Consider the following 24,173-nt stretch of genomic DNA (forward strand, 5'->3'; position numbering starts at 1 on the left):
TTGGATAAATCGAGATAATACTCTTTCTCGCCCGAGCATTACACCTTCATCGAGGTTAGACCACCGATGAATTCGTTGCCACTTATACAACTGCCAAATGACGAAACCTCTCTGAGACAGCGCTGTTTTACAGGTGCTCGACAAAAATATGGAAACACTAAAGACGCAACACATTACCATGCATAACATGGTGTAGGAAAACCGTTGGCATTCAAAACAGTTTCCAGTCGTCTCGGAATGAATAAATTCAGGTCCTGTATGGGTTTCAAGGGAATCTAACAGCACTCTTCTTGCAAAATAGTGGCAAGTTCAGTTAACGATGATGGGATGGGTAGCAATCAAGCCCTCCTGTCTCCAAAGTAGATCACAAAGGCTCAATAATAATGAGACGTGGTCACTGTGGTGACCAGGGAAAGTGCGACTCTTCATCCTCGTGCTCACAAAAACAGTCTTGGGCAATGTGAGCTACGCGACAGGGGCCCAGTTGTTTGGAATGCAGAATCACCATTGAGGAACAAACATTGGACCTGATCAGCCAAAATGTTCACATTATCCTTAGCGGGTAATGCGACCTAGCAGAGTAACCACGGGGCCCATAGACTACCGTGGACTGCCCGAAACATCATTGATCCCAGTCATGTTTCAATATTGAGATATAAACTCGGCCAGAAGTTGTAAACAGTGTGCAACGAGAATCATCCGACCAAATGACCTTCTTCCATTGCTCCATAGTCCAGGTTTTATGGTTTCGGCGCAATGTTTTCCTCTTATGGGCATTTGAACCACTGATGAGTGGCTTTCGAATTCCACCTCACCCTACAGTTCACTACTTATCGAGCTACCTTAGTGTTGGTTTGGTGCTGGCAGGGTTCGCGAGTGCGACGTTCAGATTTGCAGTCACTTTTGCTGCTGTCGTCCTCTTATATTTCGCCACAAACTTCTTCAATGACCGTCTGTCACTATCACTTAACACACAGTTTCTTCTGCGTTGTGACATAACGGGTGATGTTTTCCTGATTCGATAGGGTGCCTCTTGAAACACCGACCACTTCGGTTCCCTTGGTTACGGAAGCAGCCACCATAAGAGCACTAACAATCTGACTGTGTTCCAATTCACTTATCTCTGACACAATGCACTCACAACTACGCAGAACACTATTGTGACCACGACTGACGCTTGCAACGTATTGAGGACATTGCACAGGTACCGTTCATATTCAGTTAAAACAGTGAAATCGACAGGCTTGGCTAGCACATGCATTCATGTTCAAGTATGCATTTCTCACGGTTTTTCCATTTTTGTTTTGTTTCCAAACCCTGTAGTCCCCGCCTGCAGATAGGCAACCCAATGAACAGAGTTCCAAAGCGCGCTGCTGTGTCACCTCTCTGGACAATTCGTGTCAGGGACTTAAAATCTCTTGCACGACCCGCCAGGGTAGCCGAGAGCGCTAACGCGCTGCTTCCTGGACTCGGGTAGGCGCACCGGCCCCGGATCGAATCCGGCCCGCGGATTAACGACGAGGGCCGGTGTGCCGGCCAGCCTGGATGTGGTTTTTAGGCAGTTTTCCACATCCCGCTAGGTGAATAACCGGGCTGACTCCGGGTTCCGCCACAGTTACACGGCTCGCAGACCTCTGAACACTTTCGCACTATTCCACGGATTACACTCGACGCAGACAGTTGGGGTACACTAATTCCGTCTCAGGGTGTACGGGGTGGTGGCAGGAAGGGCATCTTGCCACCCCTTAAACAGTAACATGCCAAATCCGATTAACAATTGCTGAATCTGCGTAACTGCGGGACAAGGCTCAAGCGATGGATAGACTTAAATCTCTTGCACGAACATGTTGATGATCGCCGGTCACAAACGGTGCTCATATAGATCGCCTGTAATCCAGTGCTCTATCAACTGATAGGTGTCATTTTTCAGTATTCCTTACAGTTTTCACTCAGCCATCTTTTGAAACCCCAAGGGTTCTTATGAATAACCCTGCAATTGCTAGCTGTACACGTGGAAACGTGTAGACTCTAACTGAAAATCTTCAATTTAAGTCTCAACATTAATCTGTATGTAATGTGCTGTGTTCTTCTGGTGCTGAACCTGTCGCTACACAGATCTGCCATTGTGATGATGAGTTACGTTGTTTGAAGGGTTTTTGGAGTACTAATGAGATGGTAGAAGACTATGGCGAAGTATATATCTGTGTATTAGTTAATGAATTCAGAGATTGCCAGTAATCATTATTTACGACTGTTTTGACCGTACTTGTGCGTGTTTTGTTCAGGGGGCGGAGTGCCGAGTGTGCTACAGGAGGTGCAGGTGCCTGTCATTGAGAACAGCGTCTGCCAGGAGATGTTCCAGACCGCCGGCCACTCCAAAGTCATCCTCAACAGCTTCCTGTGCGCCGGATATGCCAATGGCCAAAAGGACTCCTGCGAGGTAACTAACATAGTTTCCTACATTACAGAAGTATTTTACTTTAACATATCACTACACAGTTCGGTCAACTTCTTGCCTCTTACGCTAGTAATGGTGTATCAATGCTTGTAAAATAAGTCATAACGTATTTGTCGTTGTACTAAAAAATATTGAAGGCTGATCTTCAAATATTACTACAAGACAGATAAATTTGCATCTGTTCCAAAAGCAAAGTGGTCATCAACCTGAAGATAGAATATGAAGAATACATTTCGCTGATGGACAGAAGGTGCTGTTGCAAATGGTGTAAGTTTGTCTTGATCTGACGAATGAAGCCACTGGCTAACCGATTTAGAATACGATGTAGTCGAACTGCAAAACATTGAATGTGTGGTGTGAGAGCTACCCACACGACATCATGACATTCACACACTTAAATCGTTGACTTCCGTGTATTGTTTGAAACGGTCTTTGTGACCAGTGAAAAAAAAAAACTCCGTCTTCGGGCCACGAGTGGCCTACCGGGACCATCCGACCGCCGTGTCATTCTCAGTGGAGGATGCAGAGCCGGCCAGGGCGGCCGAGCTGTTCTAGGCGCTACAGTCTGGAATCGCGCGACCGCTACGGTCACAGGTTCGAATTCTGCCTCTGGCATGGATGTGTGTGACTTCCTTAGGTTAGTTAGGTTTAAGTAGTTCCAAGTTCTAGGGGACTGATGACCTCAGAAGTTAAGTCCCATAGTGCTGAACCTTTTTTTTTTTTTTTTTTTTTTGAGGTTGCAGATAGGAGGGGCGCTGGGTCAGCACACCACTCTCTATGTCGTTATGATGGTATTCTTGACCGAAGCCGCTACTCTTCGGTCGAGTACCTCCTTAATTGGCATCACGAGGCTGAGTGCACCCCGAAAAATGGCAACAGCGCATGGCGGCCTGGATGGTCACCCATCCAAATGCCGACCACGCCCGACAGCGCTTAACTTCGGTTATCTCACGGGAACCGGTGTATCCACTGCGGGAAAGCCGTTGCCTGGCCAGTTTAAAAGAGTCACTTAATTCTTGAAAAGTTATCTAGAGCCTCCCAAGGATAAAACTGACTTCTACGCCGCTCACATACTTCCGTTTGGTCTATAAACACCAATGCTTACCCGTCAGTCCATGAAACTGCTGCAGAGTTGGGCTAATACAATTGCCTTCTTCAAGAGACTAACAACAATGGGGTCACAGGAGTAGTGACAAACATATGTTACAGACTGTAAAAATACTTTTAATGTATTAATTTAAAACTAATGCGGCGCTGTTACTAATTGTGGATATAGTTTGCTTGATATCGAACAAGTTTATGGTGTAAGGTTCCTGATCACTAATCTTTACGCTAATGTCCTGGTCTGAACTCCAGTCCCCTTCGCAATGTCTCAGGGAGCGAGGGTACGAGTTGGTTGATGGTGATCCGTCCGTCAGATGGGAACTCCTTGATCGGGGGTCCTGTTAGTGGTATTGGAGAGGAGTACGCTACGTACTGGTACTGGATTTCATTCTCTCCCTTTTCTCATCGTTATCAAACAACACGAACATAACACTCACCCACACTCCACAAATGCTCATACGACACTGTTGTGGTTGGCAGGATAGCCAGCCGTGTTACTAAAGGAGGCCGAAATGCACGCGTTTTAGCTCACGCAGGCTAGCGTGAGAATCTGGAACATGACAAGGGAATTAGAATTGAGAAAAACGGACGTAGCTGGTGGAATACTTAACTTTAATCCATTAATGATGGACGTCGTTCTTGACGTTACATATTTCAGAATATCAATAGTACTGATAATGGCGCCTTGCTAGGTCGTAGCAAATAACGTAGCTGAAGGCTATGCTAACTATCGTCTCGGCAAATGGGAGCGTAGAAGTCAGTGAACCATTGCTAGCAAAGTCGGCTGTACAACTGGGACGAGTGCTAGGAAGTCTCTCTAGACCTGCCGTGTGGCGGCGCTCGGTCTGCAATCACTGATAGTGGCGACACGCGGGTCCGACGTATACTACCGGACCGCGGCCGATTTAAAGGCTACCACCTAGCAAGTGTGGTGTCTGGCGGTGACACCACAGTCACAACTCTCATACATCTGCAAAGGGAAGGGCCAGCGTACGTGGAGGAAGAATACCCATTCCGATAGGTGGCTGAACCCACACTGTGGGAAACACCAATCCACAGTGCCATATGATACATACATTTTTACATGGAACTATTCTGTTTCACATCGTGAAATGCATAGTTAGTTGGGGCAAACAGCACAGCTGTGATGGAACTTGGAATGATCTACACTATGCCCTCTACATATCTCACACAAGAAGAAAAAGGAGATGCGTTAAATCAGACTATCACACTGACCACCCAAGAACACCTGCCGTTCCCCGAAGTCGACAGATAACTTTGTTCTTGCAGCGACGTTGGAATGTGCTGGAACCAGAAGTTGCTGTAATGCATGCACAAGGTTCATAAGAGTGGTATGCAGAAACTGAGAGTACACTGCTGCAGTGAATACTGCTGGGAAAAGTGCACTTCCTAAATGATTTCGAACTATCCCAGAGTAAATGGTCCCGGAAAGCTTCCTTGGTGAGATTTTACAGTAAATCGTAAATAGATTCTCATAGTTCCAGATGTGACTATTCAGACTTTTTAAAATAACCTGCACGTGTGATGTAGGCCCCTTCAGAATAACCAGCATGTGTGATATAGGTCTCATCTGTGAAGAAGATGTGTGTGCGTGTGTGTGTGTGTGTGTGTGTGTGTGTGTGTGTAAGACAATACCTTTTTGATGGAGAAGCCACTGCATGAATTCCAAACGAGGTGCAAAATTGGATGGTCACAATGTCTACACAAATATTTCTAACATGATATACTGAAAATCAAGTGTTGTCTCATCATGCCTTTCACTAACAACACCCTGAAGATGAACAACGGCTCTTTATCGAAGGCGTGGATAAAATACATTAAGTTACTGGTAAGAGGTTGTTTTCTCTTTGGATATTGAAGCTGATAGATATGACGAGTGTCTCTTCCTTTGCTCCTCGCTTCACAGTAGCACGTGAGCTCATACAAACCGCAGTATGCGAGTTTCAGAACCTTACATTTAAACTAAAACTAGTAAGATCGGCTGAAGGTTAAAAATCAGAAGAATTATAATTGTAAGTAGCTACGAAGGTGAGTGAGTAATGCTTACTGGACAAGATGGTAAAATAAAACTTTTTGGTGTCGTATTTCCTCTCTCTGCCTCAGTCCCATGATACATCCTGCAGATATTTTCTGTCCTGGCAACTGATAACGTTGGCCGTACTGGGAGCACTGTTTCTGCTTCTGGAATTCCCTCGACAAATTGACTTACAGCTAACCCTAACGCTCTCGTTTGTTTGTTCTAGATATTGAAGGATATGACGAGTGACTCTTCCTTTGCTCCTCGCTTCACAGTAGCACGCGAGCTCATACAAACCGCAGTATGCGAGTTTCAGAACTTTACATTTAAACTAAAACTAGTAAGTTGTACACCATGAAGGATCAGTCTGATATTACGAAAATTTTTGGACATGTTTATCCCATGCCGGTTATTAAATTATTAAAACTTTCATTCTATACCGAATTAATGTCCTTCATCAATATGAGAATCAAATGTGACCCCACGGGGACGAATACACACTTATATTCGTTGAGGTATGGAAGCAAACAGCATTCACTGGAATGTCATCTTGAGGACTTTCTCGCCGTGCCTGAGCTACAGGCTGAGTCAGTTCATATGAATTGCTGTCTGGCGACTGGTATGAAGGTACGTTTCTTCCCAACGCATTGAAGATATGCTCTATGGATGACAAATCAGAGTACCTGGCACACCACTCATGGTCAAGACGCTTGTGTTGTGAACTGCAGTATGGGGTCCTGCATTATCTTGTTGGAGTATGCCAATTGGAAATTTGATACGACAACAGGCGTTAAAATTATTGTCATATTGGTGGGCATTCAGCGAGCCTTCAACCATTATAAAATCAGTGCTGTTCTCATATCCAATGACTTCCTAAATTACGATTCTAAGAGCTGGAGAGATATCGGTCTCGAGAATCGCTGCTTCTTCTGATATTCCACCAAGTCGACTGCGGACACGTTGACGTTGATCTATTCGCCACAAACAGAAGCGAGACTCGTCGATCAACACCATAAGTTGCCGCTCATTCTTCCAGTTGACTCTGTTTATACACCATGCAAGTATTTGTTGTCTGCAGTATGTTGTCAGCGTTAAATGGAGCATGGTAACTCGAAATTTCTACCCAGCTTTCAGTAATCTGCTCTCGGTGATTCGTAGTGACACTCTGACTAAACCTCTGGCCCGAACTCAGCTGTTGTCATCCGTCTATTTGTCAGAGCCAGCTGAACAATTCTACGATCTTCTTGACGTACCGTTCTTGTGGAAAGACCTGTGCCCCTCCGAAGTCCATCTCGTCCATCATCTGTTCCTCAGTCATTGTCCTACAGCCAATAGTCCGCGCAATTTTTCGGTTTGAGGCTCCGATGTTCCCCCATGCCAGTGATTTGATCTGTCTCGAAGCCCAAAATATGTCGGTAAGCTACAAGTGTACATTCTCTGTGGATGCTGTGTAGCTATCTCCACCTTAGAAGTCCCAGTAACATTAGGCATTCCAAACATCCATCATGTACTCACACCATTCTCCATGCACAGCACTGACATTTTTGTGTATTTAAAATGAGCTAGCAGAAGGATGAAATTTGAATGAATATATCCCACAGGCCTCTAAATACTGGGGTGTCGTTTTGGTAGCGCACTGTTAGATGCACATGACGTAACAGTTTCCATTTCCGTCAGTGTATTTGTTTTGATTTACGTCACCCGTAATGAACATTATAATGGCAAAATACGTACAAGAATAGGAAAAGCAAGACGAAGTGGTCAAGGTGCTCACAAGAGACAGAATCGGCAGAATGACACTTTTGGCTTGTGTCTTCCAACTCTACACCACCCACATTCCCAGCTGCACATGAAATTAATTACAACTTGATTGCATATTATGACTAATACTTCATTCATGTGCATTACTCATAAACGACGTGTTAAAAAACATTCCTCAACAAAAAATGATGCTCTGTGTGCGACTTATTGCCCCTCAAAGTGACTCACTGAGTTCCTGAGAGCCACCTATAACTCGTGATAGACTGATGGTTTCATGCCACAGAGTGAGTTGTATGTCTTGGCAGCACGCCCATATGCCAAAAAGTAAGAATATTTCAAATAAAAATTATAGTGAAGAAAGAATTATTACTATAATGAATATCTGCAGAATTATTTTCGTTCCGGAAAAGCTATTTCTAAAGCATATAATGCATCTGTGGAGCATGCGAACGGTATTAATAGACCGAAAAAATGAAATATTTTAATTACGTGTACAGTCTTCGACAGTATTTAAACATACCGTATACGAAAAAAAGACTCAGAGCGTAAGCTGTTTGTAAACAGAAATGGTAAATCAAGTAGTGCAGATACTAATGAATTTATGAACTTTCAGAATGCTGGAGTTATCTGTAGGCACTATAAACGTATATTTAATATTTTTCGACATCTTCGGAAATGCCATTTTCGAGTTTTTCATGTTGATTTGAAATTGGATCTCGGCACGGAACTAGTCATCTAATGAAAAATAAAATATTTGCAATTTGGACTGGTTTTTCGTTCTATTAATGATTTTATGTTGTTGATGATACACGTGAAAAATCTCGTACAAGGTGCGTTTGAAAATATCGATGAATGGTCTCAGAAAATAAACGGAACAAAGTTACAAACAAAAAACCTTAACTGGCCTTCAAATTACGTAATCACCATTAGCAACAACACATTGCTGCCGTCGGTTGTAAAGCTGTTAGAAAACGCCTCTTGGGGAATCGCTCGAAGCACCATGGTCACGCCTTGTTGGATATCGGCATAATTACAAGAGATGGGGCCTCGTGCTATCAATATGATCCGGAGACCAAGCGACAGTCAATTTCACGATGTCAACGACAGATTGATTCAGGACGATCGCAATAATGTGACCCACGCGTTCTTGTGAAAGACCGATTGTGCTTGCAATTTCTCTCTGAGCGATACGACGGCCAGCCGATGTGGCCGAGCGGTTCTAGGCGCTAGAGGCTGGATGCGCGCGACCGCTACGGTCGCGGGTCCGAATCCCGTCTCGAGCGTGGATGTGTGTGATGTCCTTAGGTTAGCTAGGTTTAAGTAGTTCTAAGTTCTAGGGGACTGATGACCTCAGCAGTTAAGTCCCATAGTGCTCATAGCCATTTGAAACGTTTGATACAACGAACGTTCTGAATAAATCTGTCAACATTTTGCTTGTGAAACTCGGTGGTTGTTGTCACAGGACGTTCAACTCTGTTTGACACGCTGGTCAGATGTTCCCGCCTCAAAATCTTTAAACTTACTCGCCCAACGACGCACAGTACTCACATCAACACAATCACCATAAATTGCTTTCATTCTCTGATGAATCTCCTTTCCTGTGACACCTTTTGCTGTCACGAATTCCGTGACTGCACGTTGCTTAAATGGCATTGACCGACCGACTGCGCAGGGCTCCATACTTTACACTGTAATAACACAACCGTGCAGTGTTAAGACTTCCCGCCAACTGGTGCTGTAAAGAAGAGGTTACGGAACAAGCCAGTAACTGCCACATACATTGCTGCCAACTGTTGAAGAGTTACGAGGGTGGAGGCATTACTTTTCAGTCAACCCTCGTAGTTATCGCCAAGCCTGAACGTGCATCGTTTTCCTTTGAATTCTTGCTCTGAGGTAGATAGGCAGGCTGCTAGCTTGTTGACTTACAGAATATTTAATAATAAATCAAAACTTAAATATACAGCTCTAATTCAGCAGTATATTTACAATGTGGGGCAGATATTTTTATAGGCCGGAATGGCTTCCATTTGTATATCGATACTTTTTTCTATATCTCGAGGTCATGTAATTTTATTCTTTTAAATATCGATCTATCGGATTCCCGATATTTTTAAAAATATCAACAGCCCTTGTAACAACAAGCCCCATTGAGCGATTATGGTCTCGCCAAGATATGCCAGCTGCATTGTTAGCTCTGTGCTAGCATCAACGATTCTTCGATCAGTAGACATAAATTTACAGTACTTACATTTGCACCAGTGCTGTGCTGTTTTACTCAATAATTATTTACTTAAGTCATTGTATTGTATCAGATTGAGCAATGTTAACATAAAAACGCTATTCTCACAGCTGCAGTTGCTTGGAACTCTGTGAAAAATACAACACTGCACAGAGCCTGGAGAAAACTGTGGCTTAAAGCCGAGATCGAAAACAATGTAAATGATGAGACAACAACTGATCACTCTGAATAGCACGAGTTACAGAAATTTAACTTTTGAAGAAGAGCTGACTGATTATGTGATATCATGTAGTGTTTTCAACCCTCAGGGGGCACCACAAACTGAGAGTGACGAAGAAGAAACGCCTACAACTAATCTCTACGACTGAGGCCTTACAATACAGCACTTCTGAAGTTATGAACCTGCTCATGATACAAAATAAATTTTGATAAAAAGCTGCTTGCCCCATAAACGAGTTATCATTTCTGCAATATTTCATAGGGCTCAGAAGAAAATTTCACCTACACCAACATTGGTATATATCAATCCGACATATTCCGAGTCCTCGACTACGTCAGATATCTGCACTATTTCTAAGGACTGCGGTTTCAGTTAAACTGCAGCAAATTGTTGGTAACAGTTTTTATTCATTACCTTGTTACTGACCTTTTCAAATCGGTAATGCTTATATTTTGCAAGTGGCGTACAAAAAATATTTTTGTGTTCTGAATTTTTCTAAAATTTTGGAACTGAAACAGATTTACCTAGCCGTACAGTATTCGGATATAACTCAGTTTTATTTTTACAGGAAAGTAATACATGACTTTATTTTATTCTATGATCTCTCCCATTGTCTTTGATAAATAACAGTTACTTATTTTTGTTCGTCAAAACGACAGATTTTGCTTATTTCTTTTTTTTAAGTAGATTTTTAAAGCTGCCCTCGATAATTCGGCTGACATATACTCGAGCATTCTGGGTTATAGAGGTCCTACTGTACCGTGTAATACCGTCTCCTCCCATGAAACGACCACAATTCTATGTCAGTCCACAACCATCTTCGAATGTGCTATATCCAGATAACAGGCGCCACTAATAGGCGATTACATTCCATAGAGTGACCAAACTATGGGAATGCTGACTGCTACGATTCACCTGTTGTTCCAAACAGTCCCAGACATTTGCTATTGGATTAAGGTCGGATTATTGAATGGTCCAGTCAAGGTATAGCACAGTACCTGAATGTTCTTCAAACCAGGACAGTATGCGTGCAGCAATCTGAACACCGCTGTTGTCATATCGGAAGAGGAGAGAATCCTCAGCACACTCATCATTAAGATCTAAAAGGAAGGGGAACACTCGTCACCGAAATTGTTGAAATAAAAATTCTTGATATTCATGATAACCTGAAATAATGGGCCCAAGTCATGGTAAAAAATGAAAATAAAAAAGGTCACAGAACGATCTCGTGGCTGAGCTAAACACTTCACACATTGCTAGTTAAACACATTATTGCACAGTTGGTGCACACAACACCTTCTTCTTCTTCAACCTATCTCACTTAGCTGCTGCATATAGCCATCTTTCTATTGGCTTCGATTTTGAGCCACCTACTACCATCGTGTTCCAGCCACCGGCTTCACGTCATCAATCCAACTCTTTTGGTGTCTTCCGATGCCTCTCTTGTGGTCCCATGGTCTCCAGTGAACAATTCTAGGGGTGCGCCTGCTGTGAAAAATGATCGTATGGCAATTTTGGCCGGGAGGCCTCATCCGGGAAAGTTCGGCCGCCGGATGCAGGTCTTATTGCAGGTGATGGCGCGTTGGACGACTTGCGATCCGGTAATGATAAAGACAACACAACACCCAGTCCACGCGCGGAGCAAATATCCATCGTGGCCGGGAATCGAACCCGGGCCCACTGCATGGTAGGCAAGTACATTACCACTCAACTAAGGAGGCCTGCTGTGATCTTGTCGAGATACCTGTCCAGCACATTACCAATTCAGGCCTGTAATTATCTCTAGTATGTCTGTTTCTTTTGTTCTCCTTCTAACGCTCTCTGGTCGAATGCTGTCCCTGAGGCTAAAACCTACTACATGTCACTTCATGGCTTGTTATGAGCGCTTTAGTTTAGGTGCACTTGCGTTAGTCAGAATCATAGTTTCCAGGCCATAGGTAAGTGGAAGTGGTAGTATGCACATGTTATAGAGCTTCGCCTTCAGGTTATCTGGAACATCCTTGTTGTTTGGGATAAATCATAGTTTCTAGGATGCTGGCCAGCTCAGTCCTGTTCTGCGAGGAATTTCTGTATTCTGATTGTTTTTCTCCAGTTTCATTTTGTGGCCAAGGTAGATGTTTTGGTCAATACTATCCATACACTGGTTTCCGACTGTAAGTGGTTGGTTGTCTGGGTTTAGTTCTATTGATGTTCATTTCCAAAACAATCATTGCAGTTGCTAGTTTCAATCCTTGGATCATACTCTTTAATTCTTCCAGATCTTCACTTATGAGTGCAACGTCGTCGGACGTGTACAGATGGTTCAGATACGCTCTATATAATTGAAGTCTAGTCATTTGAATATACTTTCTAATGGAAGGGTGAACAGTTTCAGAGAGATGGTGTCACCATGGCGAACTCCTTTGCCGTTTTGGACCTTACTGGTGACAAGGTATTCATGCACTCTAACTGTCATTACTGCCTATTGATAGACGTATTTGAGGTGCTTTGTATACCCTGAATTAACCCTGGCATGTTCAACGGCCTTTATGATTGCCCAAATCTCCACGGAGTCCAAATCTTTTCGATAATGCCTAAAGGTCAGATGAATCCTAACGTCATAATCGGTTATTTTCTTTATAAGAAGTCGACTTATCTCGATGCGATTTTTCCAAAATCCTGCTTGCTCAGAAAGCTGATATAAATCCTGTTCTCTTTTGTGGCGCTTTGTTACAGTTTTAGTTATCTGAAAAGAGGCAAAATCGCAACTCATCGGATCACACGACACTCCTCCAGTCTGATACTCTCCAGTTTCTGTGTAGTTTGGCCCACTGAAGCGGTGCAGCTTTACGTGCAGCTTTGATCAATAGCCCTTTGGGGAGTTTCCGACTTCATATATCCGTTGCACTCTCTTGCCTTCGCAGTGCTCGCTAGGAAACTGGTTTACATGGATCTACGGTGACCGAGACAAGCACTTTCTGTCCGGTTTGAAACCAGTTGTCATTGATCAGACGTTACCTATCAGTAAGAATCTTTTTACGGAAACTTTTCTTACGCCATGTTACATGACGGCGAGTCATACACTATTCCTTGCAGACACGTTGGACAGTACACGTTGATACGGGAAACTTCATTCATTGTGTGGTCGTGTGCACGTCCACACAGCTCCTTTCCGCCGTTCTGTCGAATCACCACGTCGAACCATCTAACTACGCCCCTCCCCCTCCCCCCCCCCCCTCCCGCCCCACACGCACAATTTCTTTTTCATGAATTAACGTCAACAGTGGAAAGCCACATCATTGCCTGGTACCAGTTCTATACTACGACATGTGATCAAAAAACACGGCGAATGAATTTCTTTAGCAGCAACTGCCGACTCTACCACCATTTGATGTAATTTCTCCGATATCCTGATGCGTTGAGACAGTGTCACGTTGGAACACGTCATGACTTACCAATCAGCGTCCAAAGACGTTACAGTGAGGTTGTGTTTACCGTGGCTGTCGCGCGTCATGGATTTCGAACAACTGGAAACAGTTCTGCTTCAAGTCGCAAGAAAGTGCCAAAGAAACTCATGAAATTTGTGTACGGCGATAATACTCTTAACTCTGTAAACAGTTTAAAAAGGGTAGAGCGATTTAAAAGCGGAAATGGTTAGGTAGAATCTGGACCATTAACCGCAAAAACCGTGCGAAAAAAATTGGTAAAAAACTGTTTTTTCGAACAGCCGAATAACTATTCAAGTGCTTACCGTAGAAGTTAGCATCTCGTACGAGTCCGGGCAAAACATTTTAACCGATAATTTGCAAATGAGACGTGTGAGTGCAAAATTTGTTCACAGACTTTTGAGTGATGAATAGAAGGAAAATCGTTTGTCAGTTTGCACGGAGTTGAAATTGTCTTCATTCAGATTCAGACTTCACGTCCAAAATTGTAACCGGAGGTGGAACTTGGGTCTATGTGTATGACCTTCAGACGAAAACTCAGAGATTCCAGTGGACAATCAGTGAATCTACTTGATCCAAAACGCACGTCAGTCAAAATCTAATATTAAGGTCATGATCCCTGTTGTTTTTTCGATATTGATGGTATAATGCGATCACAGATCGTTCCAATGGGAGCAACTGTGAACGCCGAATTTTCCAAGGGCGTACTGCAAAGTTTGTGAAACGATGTACGAAGAAAAAAACAAAAAAAAAATGGGCCAATGGCTTCCTTTCTCATGACGACAACGCTCCGTGCCACACCTAGCTTTTAATTCGCAGTTTTTAGGCGGTATTCTTGTCTCTACACATAAGCATTACCACATTTAGCACCATGTTTAGCTATTCCCAAAAATTAAAACCGCGCTTAAAGGAAAACGTTTTGACACCATTCCTGACACTGAGAAAGCCATGACAGAGCAGCTGAAACAGAAGTGCATTCTGTTCATGGATTCAACTTTGGGATAAGTAATTTGAAGGTGATTAAATCAAATTCCATCTAAGCCTATTTCTCTGTTTCAAATAAAATTCTTTACTGTACTTTTTGATTACACCTTGTACCTCTAACGCTCCAAAGCGACCAGTGTGCTCTTCCAAAGAGCTGACTGATACAGCGTGGGGTAAATAGAAGTGGCTTGGTGAACAGAGTTCCAAAGTACAAGGAAAACACCAGAAGAAAGGAAATACAGTATTTACCTGACTATAGCATATGTTCAAAGTGACCACCATTCATCTCTTGACACTTTTGGGCCCTGGGAAGCAATCTGCTGAATGCGGATCGAAGCTGGACTTTGGAATTGCTGCATTCTCATCCGAAATGTTCTGTAGCAGTTCTTGAAGACTATAAGGATTGTTGCGATACTTGACGGCTCCCCACACAGAGTAATAGTACACTGACAGATCAGGTTACCTGGGTGGCCAGCTAGGGCTGCGGCCAGACTGACCTATGCTAACAACTTTGCCAGCCTTGAAGATTGTGTAAATGTGCTCCATGGTTCGTCCGGCTATATGGCCAGATGTTCCATCCTGTTGAAAGTAACTGTAGGTATTTTCCTCCTCTGTTAAATCTGCCACAAATTAACGTCCAATCGTATCCACTCGTCCAAGCCCTTTTTGTTTGCCCCACCCATGTTTTCTCTGCTGAGCTTAGTACACAGTACTTGGACTTAAGTGAAAGTCATTCGAGCAGGAAGAAGACGTCCAAGCGTTCCAATGTTGCTGCGCACGCTCTATGGTACTAGTTCACAAATCGCCAGCGATTGAGTTTGCTACGCTCAGAAGCTCCCTTCTATAGGGAGCCGCTTATGTTTGAATGCTGGTGGAGACGCTTGTCTCAGAGTCTCTTGTATGTGTGCAGGGGGACAGCGGCGGCCCGCTGATGATGGAACGGGACGACGGTCGCTGGGTGCTGGTGGGTACCGTGTCCCACGGTATCAAGTGCGCCTCCCCCTACCTGCCCGGAGTCTACATGCGCACCACCTACTACAAGCCCTGGCTACAGAGCATCACCGGCGTGCAGTGACTCTAACCACGACCCCATTAGTGGTGTCTCGAGGATGGACTTCCTACATAAAGCATCTCACAAGTGCGGAAGTATTGACTGCCATAATCATTTTAAATTAATTTATATTTAACTTATATTTATTACACAGTAAATTATGTGCAGTTACTGTATCAGTAATGAAGCACTTTCCAACAGGAGTAATATTATCTACTGTACAGTACGTAAAATTCGACATATCAGCAACTAGAAGGTTGCCAGGAGAGCAAAAACAATTGCAAAGGTTGACCAAAATTTCCGCTCATGCAGAAGTTTACAGTTTTTATTTTTTATAGGAAAAACTGCATTTTATGTTGTTACAACAAAAGTTTATTCTCAGAAGCTTTCATTTTACTAACAGTGGCTGATCAGTTTTTTCTGGCACATTAATCTACCTGACTCAGTCGACAAGATCTCACATATATATTTCCTACTTCAAAGTGGCACCACACATGGCCACTTTTAGTATCGTGCAATAATGAATTTATAATTTACTGTGCCTGTAAAAATTGAAAGTTGAAATGTCTTCTTACCGAGAAGAATCAGTGGCATTAGTAATGTAAGACTGAAACACCTAAAACCAAACAACTGTAACAGAAAATTTTAAAAATTGTTCTGTTTTTAGTAGAGAAACATTGTTGTAGAAGAGATTTTATTCCATTGCAGTGCTTATCTGAACATTATACACTCCAACAATATTATTTATTTTGTTTACATTAGAAATATTATAACATATTAATTTTAATATATTTGTTACAAAATGAAAAGCAAACTATTTAATTTGTAAATGTTATTTTCATTTTAGTGCCTAAATCATGTGTTAAATACAATTTAAGTCTAAGCTACTGTAAATACGAAGTGTTATTGTTATAATGCGAAAACACATTGCTGGGAATAATGTTTGTTACTGCTGATGACTCCTGTTTGGTAAAAAGGATTATATCTGTTCGTTTAAACTGTATACAAGTATGCCAGTGAGGAAAGCACACCAGTAATAAAACACACGATTTCTGTTTTGGAAAAAGGATTACGGATACTTGTCCAAACTGTACACAAACATCCCTGTGAGGAAAGCATGGCACTAATAAAACACACAGCTTCAAAACCAACATTTATTGATGCATAGCTATTCAGTTTACCACATACCAGAGATAACTGGAGGTATAAATGAAAATAATACCGTTAAATAAATAAAAACAGTTTTCCTTCAAAAAATGGAAACTTTTATTTACTTTCCCCCAGTTCCTATTTCAGTATGTTGAATACCTGCCACAAAGATGTGAGTTTAAAACAGACTGCGAAAACTACAACTACTTCAACAATCCACATTTAATCTCCCATTCTGCAGATTTCATTTTTTAATGGAGATGCTTGACCAGTCTAATACAGGATTTCCCAAACTATGTTCCAAGGATCAGTAGTGTTCCATGGGAAGTTAATAAGCACTCTGTGAAAAACTTTTAATAGAATGGCATTTCCTTTTTTATGTTTTGACAGCACTAATTATTTTTTATTTTATTATGATCTCTGTGCTATTAGTAATGATTTGAAATTAAAGTAATCACTTGATAAAACAAGTATTTCTACTTTAAAAAAAATTATTACCCTTCAATTCAAGTAAGGTGATACATCAAAGAACCAGAATTCCCAAAGTATGCCATCAGAGGAAAAATTCGGTAACCTCTGGTCTGATATATACGGAACCCACACAAGAGGTAAGTGCGCAGCAGTGTGTAACCAAATAAAAAATATTTACTGGTACAGGAACTATATTACAAAGACAAATACACACGCAGGTATTTTAAAAAATCATTGAAATTCTGTCAGAGTGTCAGTAATGTTTTCCTGTTATAATACAATTCAAACAACTTCAATTATAGCACACAGTTCCTGAGCATTTTCACACAGAAGAAGGTTACCTAAGGTGTTTTCATCTCACACATTTTCTGTCAGAGAGTATTCATTTCGGGTGAGCCTTACAAGGAAATGAAATGTGGATAAACAATAAAGACAGAAGAATGCTGAAGAATATATGGGTATATGAAGTAACTAGTAACTGATGATGAGATTCTGAATAGAATTGACTGAAAGAAGGCAGTGGTTGATAGAACACATCCTGAAGCACTGAGGAATAGCTAAATTCATAATGGACCAAGTATGGAGCGGGAGGTGAGTGTAGGAGGAACCCCACTGAAGATGTAGAATAGAATAAGCAGGCTCAGATGAGTGTAGGGTACATTACTGATGCAGTTATTAAAGACTTCCACATGACAGGCTAGCACTGAGAGCAACATCACACCAATCTTTCAACTGATGACTACAATACTTCCCATCAGCAAAAAGAGATCAGGTGAAGCTGCTGGCCACAGAATGCTATCCGACTGTTAGTAATTTCTGTCAAGATAGCTGCTGCTCAGATGTTGTTGATACAATTAGCGATCACCAATTTGCTCAGTCCAGTGTAAGCACTAGCTCCATGACACAGAAGCATACTGTTAAGGTACCTGGAATGGATGTCTTTGCCATCGTGGGAGCTCACGATCAATGCCTAGTTTTTGAACTATAAAGTATGACACTTGGTTTCACTGGGGCTCCTCCAAATAAGCTTCACTTGATTCTTGCGTAGACAAAAGTTGGATCCATCACAAAACATAATCTGCTGCCATTCTGAATCCCACAATGATTACCAGACAATGTTTCAAAGTTTGCTCAGATTCACAGTCACTCATGGAGCCATTAAAAATTCAGTGTAATTCTTCATGATAAGGACCTTTAGTAGTGGACATACAGAGCGATAGATCCTTGTGATTTAAACTGATTTATGCAGACAGTTTCCAGATTAAATTAATCAGTATTTCCCTCTCTGAACATGTTATGGCCAACAGGCAAATAACAACCCTGTTGCTGCTTCATTCTGGCAGCAACTCTTTACATTCATATTCTCACACGTCAGTACACAGAAAAATACAGATAAGGAATTCATAATCCACTACAGTTCCTTCATGTGAATTTCAAGTTTTCTAACTACTAAACTAATTAACTTCCTAGCATTGTGTTAAGTACTGCAGTTTACTTTTGCAAAGGTCTCCTGTTCTGATCTTGGTGACTGTCTTAGTGTTTTTCTCTGGTTGCACTAAATGATTCAGTGTCCACTCTGACATCTTAGGGCAACTAGGAAGTTGCTTGAAACGGCATCAAATCTGAAGGATCATACCAAGCTGTGAGTCACATACAACTGTAAACTCTGAAAGATGGAGGGAATTATACAGCTAGTGGTAAATATCTATGATGGAAATTTGTGAACAGATGGTATGGTCTGACAGACAAAAAAAATTTCTGGACTGAAAATTTACCATTCAGCTCAAGTGAACTGTTCAGTTGCCATAAATTCATTAGGCACTGTATGGTATATGGCATATCACATAAATGTCTGTTTGTGTAGCAACATCATAACCATAAATTTAAACATGTTAATGCTTTATCAGAACAAAAAAGTACTTAAGTTTACAAATATAAATTCATACAATCATCTGTCATTAACAATTTATACTATTGTTCAGAGTAATTAATCATAACCTATTATATTAGTAACATTATACAGACTGCTTGATAATGGACACCAAGAACATAATGAGAACATGTTCCCCTTAAATATGCCATGATTTGGTGATTGCTTTACGTTTCTTTACTACACAAGATTTCTATGATAGACATGAATGAAATATCGGACACTAACAATTTCCGTACGTACTTCAATCATATTAGCTGATGTGTGATTGTCAGTCAATTGATACATTTCCATCATGTATGCAAGCCACACATTTTAAAAGATTGCCAGCACAAAATTTAGTGATTAGGGTTATAGTAACTTCAGTCAGTTAATGTAATCCATTTATGTTCTAGGAATTATTTGCACAATAAATCATTATGATGTGGAATGAGTCAGTTTCATTCACTTTGCAAATTAATTTGTAAATATGGCTACATGCTGAATATTTCTGTGTTTGTTTTAATTATTAACTGTACAGATGTGAGTTAGTAATTCTGTCCACCATCTTTTACACATTCAATAATAAAAATCCTGCAATAGAATAGAAGGAGTTGTCAAAGAGAAACTTTTTCAGTTTGTTTTCAGATTTTATTTTGCTGTCTGCAAGATATTTTAAAATTATATTATAAAAATTATAGTTGTGGCATTTTGCACCCCTTTTTGTGCTAAATACAACTTTAATGTGGAGTAATGAATGTCGTTCTTCCTTCTGGTTTTCTAATTATGGATATCATCATTCCTTTTGAACTTCATGGGATTGTATAAAACAAACATCATGAGAGAATAAGTATACTGCGAAGCAATAGGCAGAATGCCCAACCCTTTGAACAGATGCCTACAAGATGCTCATACGTGAGCACCACAAATTATTCTTACGGCCCATTTTTGTGCAATGAAGACTTTATTTCTTAAATATCAGCAACCCCAGAACATTATTCCATATGACATTACTCAATGAAAATATGTCAACTTACTAACTTGTCTCTCCTCAACATTTGTAACTATTCGAAGTGCAAATCTGGCTGAACTAAGTTGTTGTATGAAGTGAAAGCCACAGTTTTTCTGTCTTCTGTTCTTGTAAGTGTGATTTAATCAATGACAATACTAGTGTCATCAGCAAAAAGAGCTACTTCTGCTTGTTGTATATTAGATGGAAGATGATTTACAAATATATGATTGACAACAGCAGACCTATGATTGAGCCTTGGGGAGCTCTATATGTGATTTCTCCCCTGGCAGAACATTGTCCCTGGAGTACATTGGTTTAAGTACAACTTTTAGCCCTCTTTTGCTTAATTAACAGATTAATCATTGGCTGACTATGCCATCAGTCCCATAAAACTTCAGTTTATCTAGGAGAATACTCTGATTCATAGTCAAATGCCATGGATGAATTGCATAAAATACCAACCAGTGTTATTTAATGCTTGTAAAATTTGGTATCTGAACATGTAAAAGGCATTCACAGTAGAGCAACTCTTCTGAAATTCAAATTGTGATTTGCTGAAGATATTGTTGCTGCTTAGGTGAGATATTATTCTAAAAAACATCGCCTTCTCAGAAATTTTGAAAAAATGATGTCAGCAGTGAAAAAAGTCCTTAATTATTGACATCCCTACTATCACCTTTCTTAAAGAGAGGTGTTTGCTTCATTCATACTACATCTTTCTTACACCTATTTTTCCTATATCTTATCACTTTGTGACATTTTGTTATTTTAGTTCTCTGTTCCAGTTACAGTTAATGTCTTACTTAATAAAAAGACTTTGCTTGCATTTGTGGGTGGTATCACATATGATTTATTCTATTAGCATCTATGACCACGTGTGTTATTCTATACACCTGAATTAATATAGATTTTGTCTATTCAGTACACTCTGAGTTTGGAATTTTACTGCAGCAATTACGCAATAATGCCTCCCACTGACTGAAAATGCCTCATACAAGGCACTGGTGCCCTGTAATGTACTTCCATAATTATAGGAACTGGATGGCAGTAAATGTTGCTGTCACTTGTACTACTCTCAACAAATGAGTGGTTTTTTTTGTGTGCTCAGGTGATATTCATGCTCACATGTCTGGTGAATATGATAGTAGCACTTCATTAAATATACTAGTGGAGGCTGATGCATATGAAGATCATGGAAGACCTCAGGCTTTTCTAGATTTTGGCTTGGAAGACTTTTCATGCTACTGAAGCTGTTGACTTTTTCCAAATATCAGGCAATTCCATCTCCTTGAGTCAACTTATGTCCTCCTTGTTACAACTGTGAGAATATTTGGCATGCTTCTGATTTTAGTCCCATTTAATTCTAAAATGATTAGTTTAAGAATATCTTTGGAACATTGTGTTTTATAGGTGCTTCCTTAAGACTATGTGATGTATTTTTTTTTGCACAGTTGTTCATTTTGTTCAATAGTGTTTGAGAGACGATTTCCTAAATAGTTATGTATGTTTTTTGTGGCATATGAACATACATTTTTCATTGATCACACACACTATAGGTTGTTCTACATTTGTTGAAGGTTTTATCGTCCCTAGAACTGATATTTTTCTATCTAGTAGTAGCAGAACTGTAGTTATATCAAACTTACAACTGTTAAGATTTTTCCTTGTGCCAGCTCACTTTAGCGGCAGGTTATGGTGGAAGAATGTTTAAGCACAAGGTTACAGAACAACAGAGGTTGATGGAACGAAAGAACTGCAGCTTGTAACCTGTAAATTACAAATCAGCATGCTCAACATCCTATCATATTAAAGAAGGGACTCAGGACGCATTGGAGTAGCATAAATATTTCACTGTTAACATACACTCATAAGGAGCTGACCGCGCGACTGCTACGGTCGCAGGTTCGAATCCTGCTTCGGGCATGGATGTGTGTGATGTCCTTAGGTTAGTTAGGTTTAATTAGATCTAAGTTCTAGGGGACTGATGACCACAGCAGTTGAGTCCCATAGTGCTCAGAGCCATTTGAACCATTTTTTGAAGGAGCTGAGCTAACATAACTTTACTGTGAATTTCCTGACCCACTGTAGATGAATGTAGAAATACAACCTTTCAAAAGCCCATGGCTGACTTCTAGCCCCTTTGAGGTTCTATAGACTTTCCGAGGCTAATGATATCCATCAGTGAAATATTTAGCCATATCAGATGCAACAGCTAAAACATTTTTCACATTGGGAATAAAGAATCCTTACATTGTTCCCAAGTAAACACAGGACAGTTTGTGTATATACCAGTATATTAACGGAATATTTATTCTAATGTGTGTTCGTTATACTTTATCTGTATAAAAATTTCAATGAATTTTTTTTATAACTTTGTGTGCCTGAAATCGGCTTGTACGTTTAGTATGCCGTAGGGATAACCCTTGGTGTGTACGTATATTTCAAATTCCACCAGAATATTCATGATTGGACCTTTTGGGATCTTTTTGCAGGATTTGTATTGCGTTTTCAGTGTTGTCAAATTCGTGAGTTCAATTTTAGAATGTGTACCTGTAAAGAAGTTGCAATTAGTTTCTCTCGGGTGGCATTCTCTGAATCTAACGATGAAATGTCTTCCCCTGTGTTCTACAAAAAATTCTGTGCAGTTATTTCAGTAAATTTTGTAGATTCTAGAGTTTAAATGTTTGTGTTGTATGGGTTTTCCCATTCGTAGTTTTGTGTTAATATTATTTGTTGTTCTGGAGGCTAATTCACATTTGTATTTATTAGCATGGTGTTTATTTTATCGGGTACTTTCAATATATAGTTTGTTGGTATGTAGCTGGTCTCGTTAGCGTTATTTTGTGGGGTCTTTTTAGGGTGTTTTTGTCTACAGCTAAACAACAACAAATCTGGATAAATGGTTCGTGGTGCGTCCTCTTATTTGTCTTAGAGTGCATTTATGTGTGTTCCAGACCTCCTCATAAGCCACTGGGCCAATGTCCACGAAACTTGGTGCACAATCACTTATAGTCTGGAAAGAATCACTTTGGGGGTAAGAATCACCTACCCAGCAAAGGGAAGGGGTGGGATGAAAGATTTCATACATCTAGTATTTGATAATGAGAGCACTTAGTGACTTACAACAAACTGTACACACAATTTCATACTCTTACGAAATTTTTCTCTCGGACAGTCCCACAAAATGATGAAAAATAAGTTTGTGACTTACATTTTCGGCGTTCATGCAGTAAAACTGTCTCATCACTTATGACGTTTGAATTTATTACTTTTTTACTACTAACTCTAGTGCAACACATTTTGCAGACAGTATCCACATATGTCGCTAAATGTACGGTCAAAATTATATCACTGTATGACATGTATTTCAGGAGATAAGAAATCACAAACAATAAGCTGCGCGGAAACGAAACTGATGTCAGTGACGTATGGCTACAAATATGTGTGAAATATACTTAATATATGCTACATATATCAAGACGTAGGTATGTGGGCAAAGCTAGAGATAAAAGCCTGCTTCTAAACCCCCGGATCGATTTCAACGAAGCTTGGTACATGTGTTAGTTTCTCTCTGGAAATAAATGCTGTGAGGATAAGAACCACCTGCCTGCCAGTGGGGGCGGAGGTGATAACTTGGTAATGGTGAGAGAAGGTGGATGATCTGAATGGAGAGAGGGATGGAGCAGATGGATACAGATAGGGGAGGAGGAGATTGACAGAGAATGAAGAGGAGGAATGGACACACAAAAGGAAGAGTAGGAGATGGATAGAGAGAGGAGAAGGAGGAGATAGAAAGTGGGGAGGAAGAACCATAGGGTGAAGGAGCAGTTGGACAGAGGGGTGGTTGACCAGATGAACAGATGGATTGGAGAGGAGCAGATGGAAAGAGAGAGTCAGGAGTTGCATATTGGGTGGGAGAGGGGTAGGAGGGAATGAAATGAGAGTGGGGAGTGGAGGAGGCGGACAGAGAAGGGGGAGAAGGAGGTGGACACAGATATGTGGAGGAGGTGTACAGAGAGAGAAGGGAGTGGGGGAGAAGGACGTGGACAGAGGGGGTGATGGGCAAAGAGAGGGGATAGGAGGAGATGGTCAGAGGGACGGCAGAGAAGAACATGGACTGAGAGAGGGGAAAAGGTGAGATGCATAGAGAAGGGGAAGGAAATGGGCAAAGAGAAAGCAGTAGTAGAGGGACAGAGAGAGGGAGGAGTAGCAGATGGATAGAGAGAGGGGGATGGAGTAGATGAGCAGCAAGAGAGAGGACTAGCAGATCGACAGAAAGAGGGGAAAGCAGATGAGCAGGGAAAGAGAGAGCAATAGGATATGTACAGATAGGGAAGTGGTAGAGACAGACA

At 41.1% G+C, this 24,173-nt stretch overlaps 1 protein-coding gene across 2 annotated transcripts in view; it reads left to right on the forward strand.

Moving 5' to 3' along the window:
• Positions 1-16,840, forward strand: part of LOC126298790 (serine protease filzig) — a 141,645-nt gene extending 124,805 nt beyond the window's left edge. Inside the window, exons 7-8 of one of the 2 annotated variants that reach the window (XM_049990251.1) lie at positions 2,286-2,440; positions 15,140-16,840. In XM_049990251.1, coding sequence (XP_049846208.1) covers positions 2,286-2,440; positions 15,140-15,304 — 320 coding nt within the window. In that variant the 3' untranslated portion in view covers positions 15,305-16,840. Of the gene's footprint in view, positions 1-2,285; positions 2,441-15,139 lie in introns of those variants that run through there. The other variant, XM_049990252.1, reaches the window with a different exon arrangement.
• Positions 16,841-24,173: the final 7,333 nt, after the last annotated feature.

Source organism: Schistocerca gregaria, chromosome X (assembly GCF_023897955.1).
Source record: "Schistocerca gregaria isolate iqSchGreg1 chromosome X, iqSchGreg1.2, whole genome shotgun sequence".
NCBI classification, from domain to species: domain Eukaryota; kingdom Metazoa; phylum Arthropoda; class Insecta; order Orthoptera; family Acrididae; genus Schistocerca; species Schistocerca gregaria.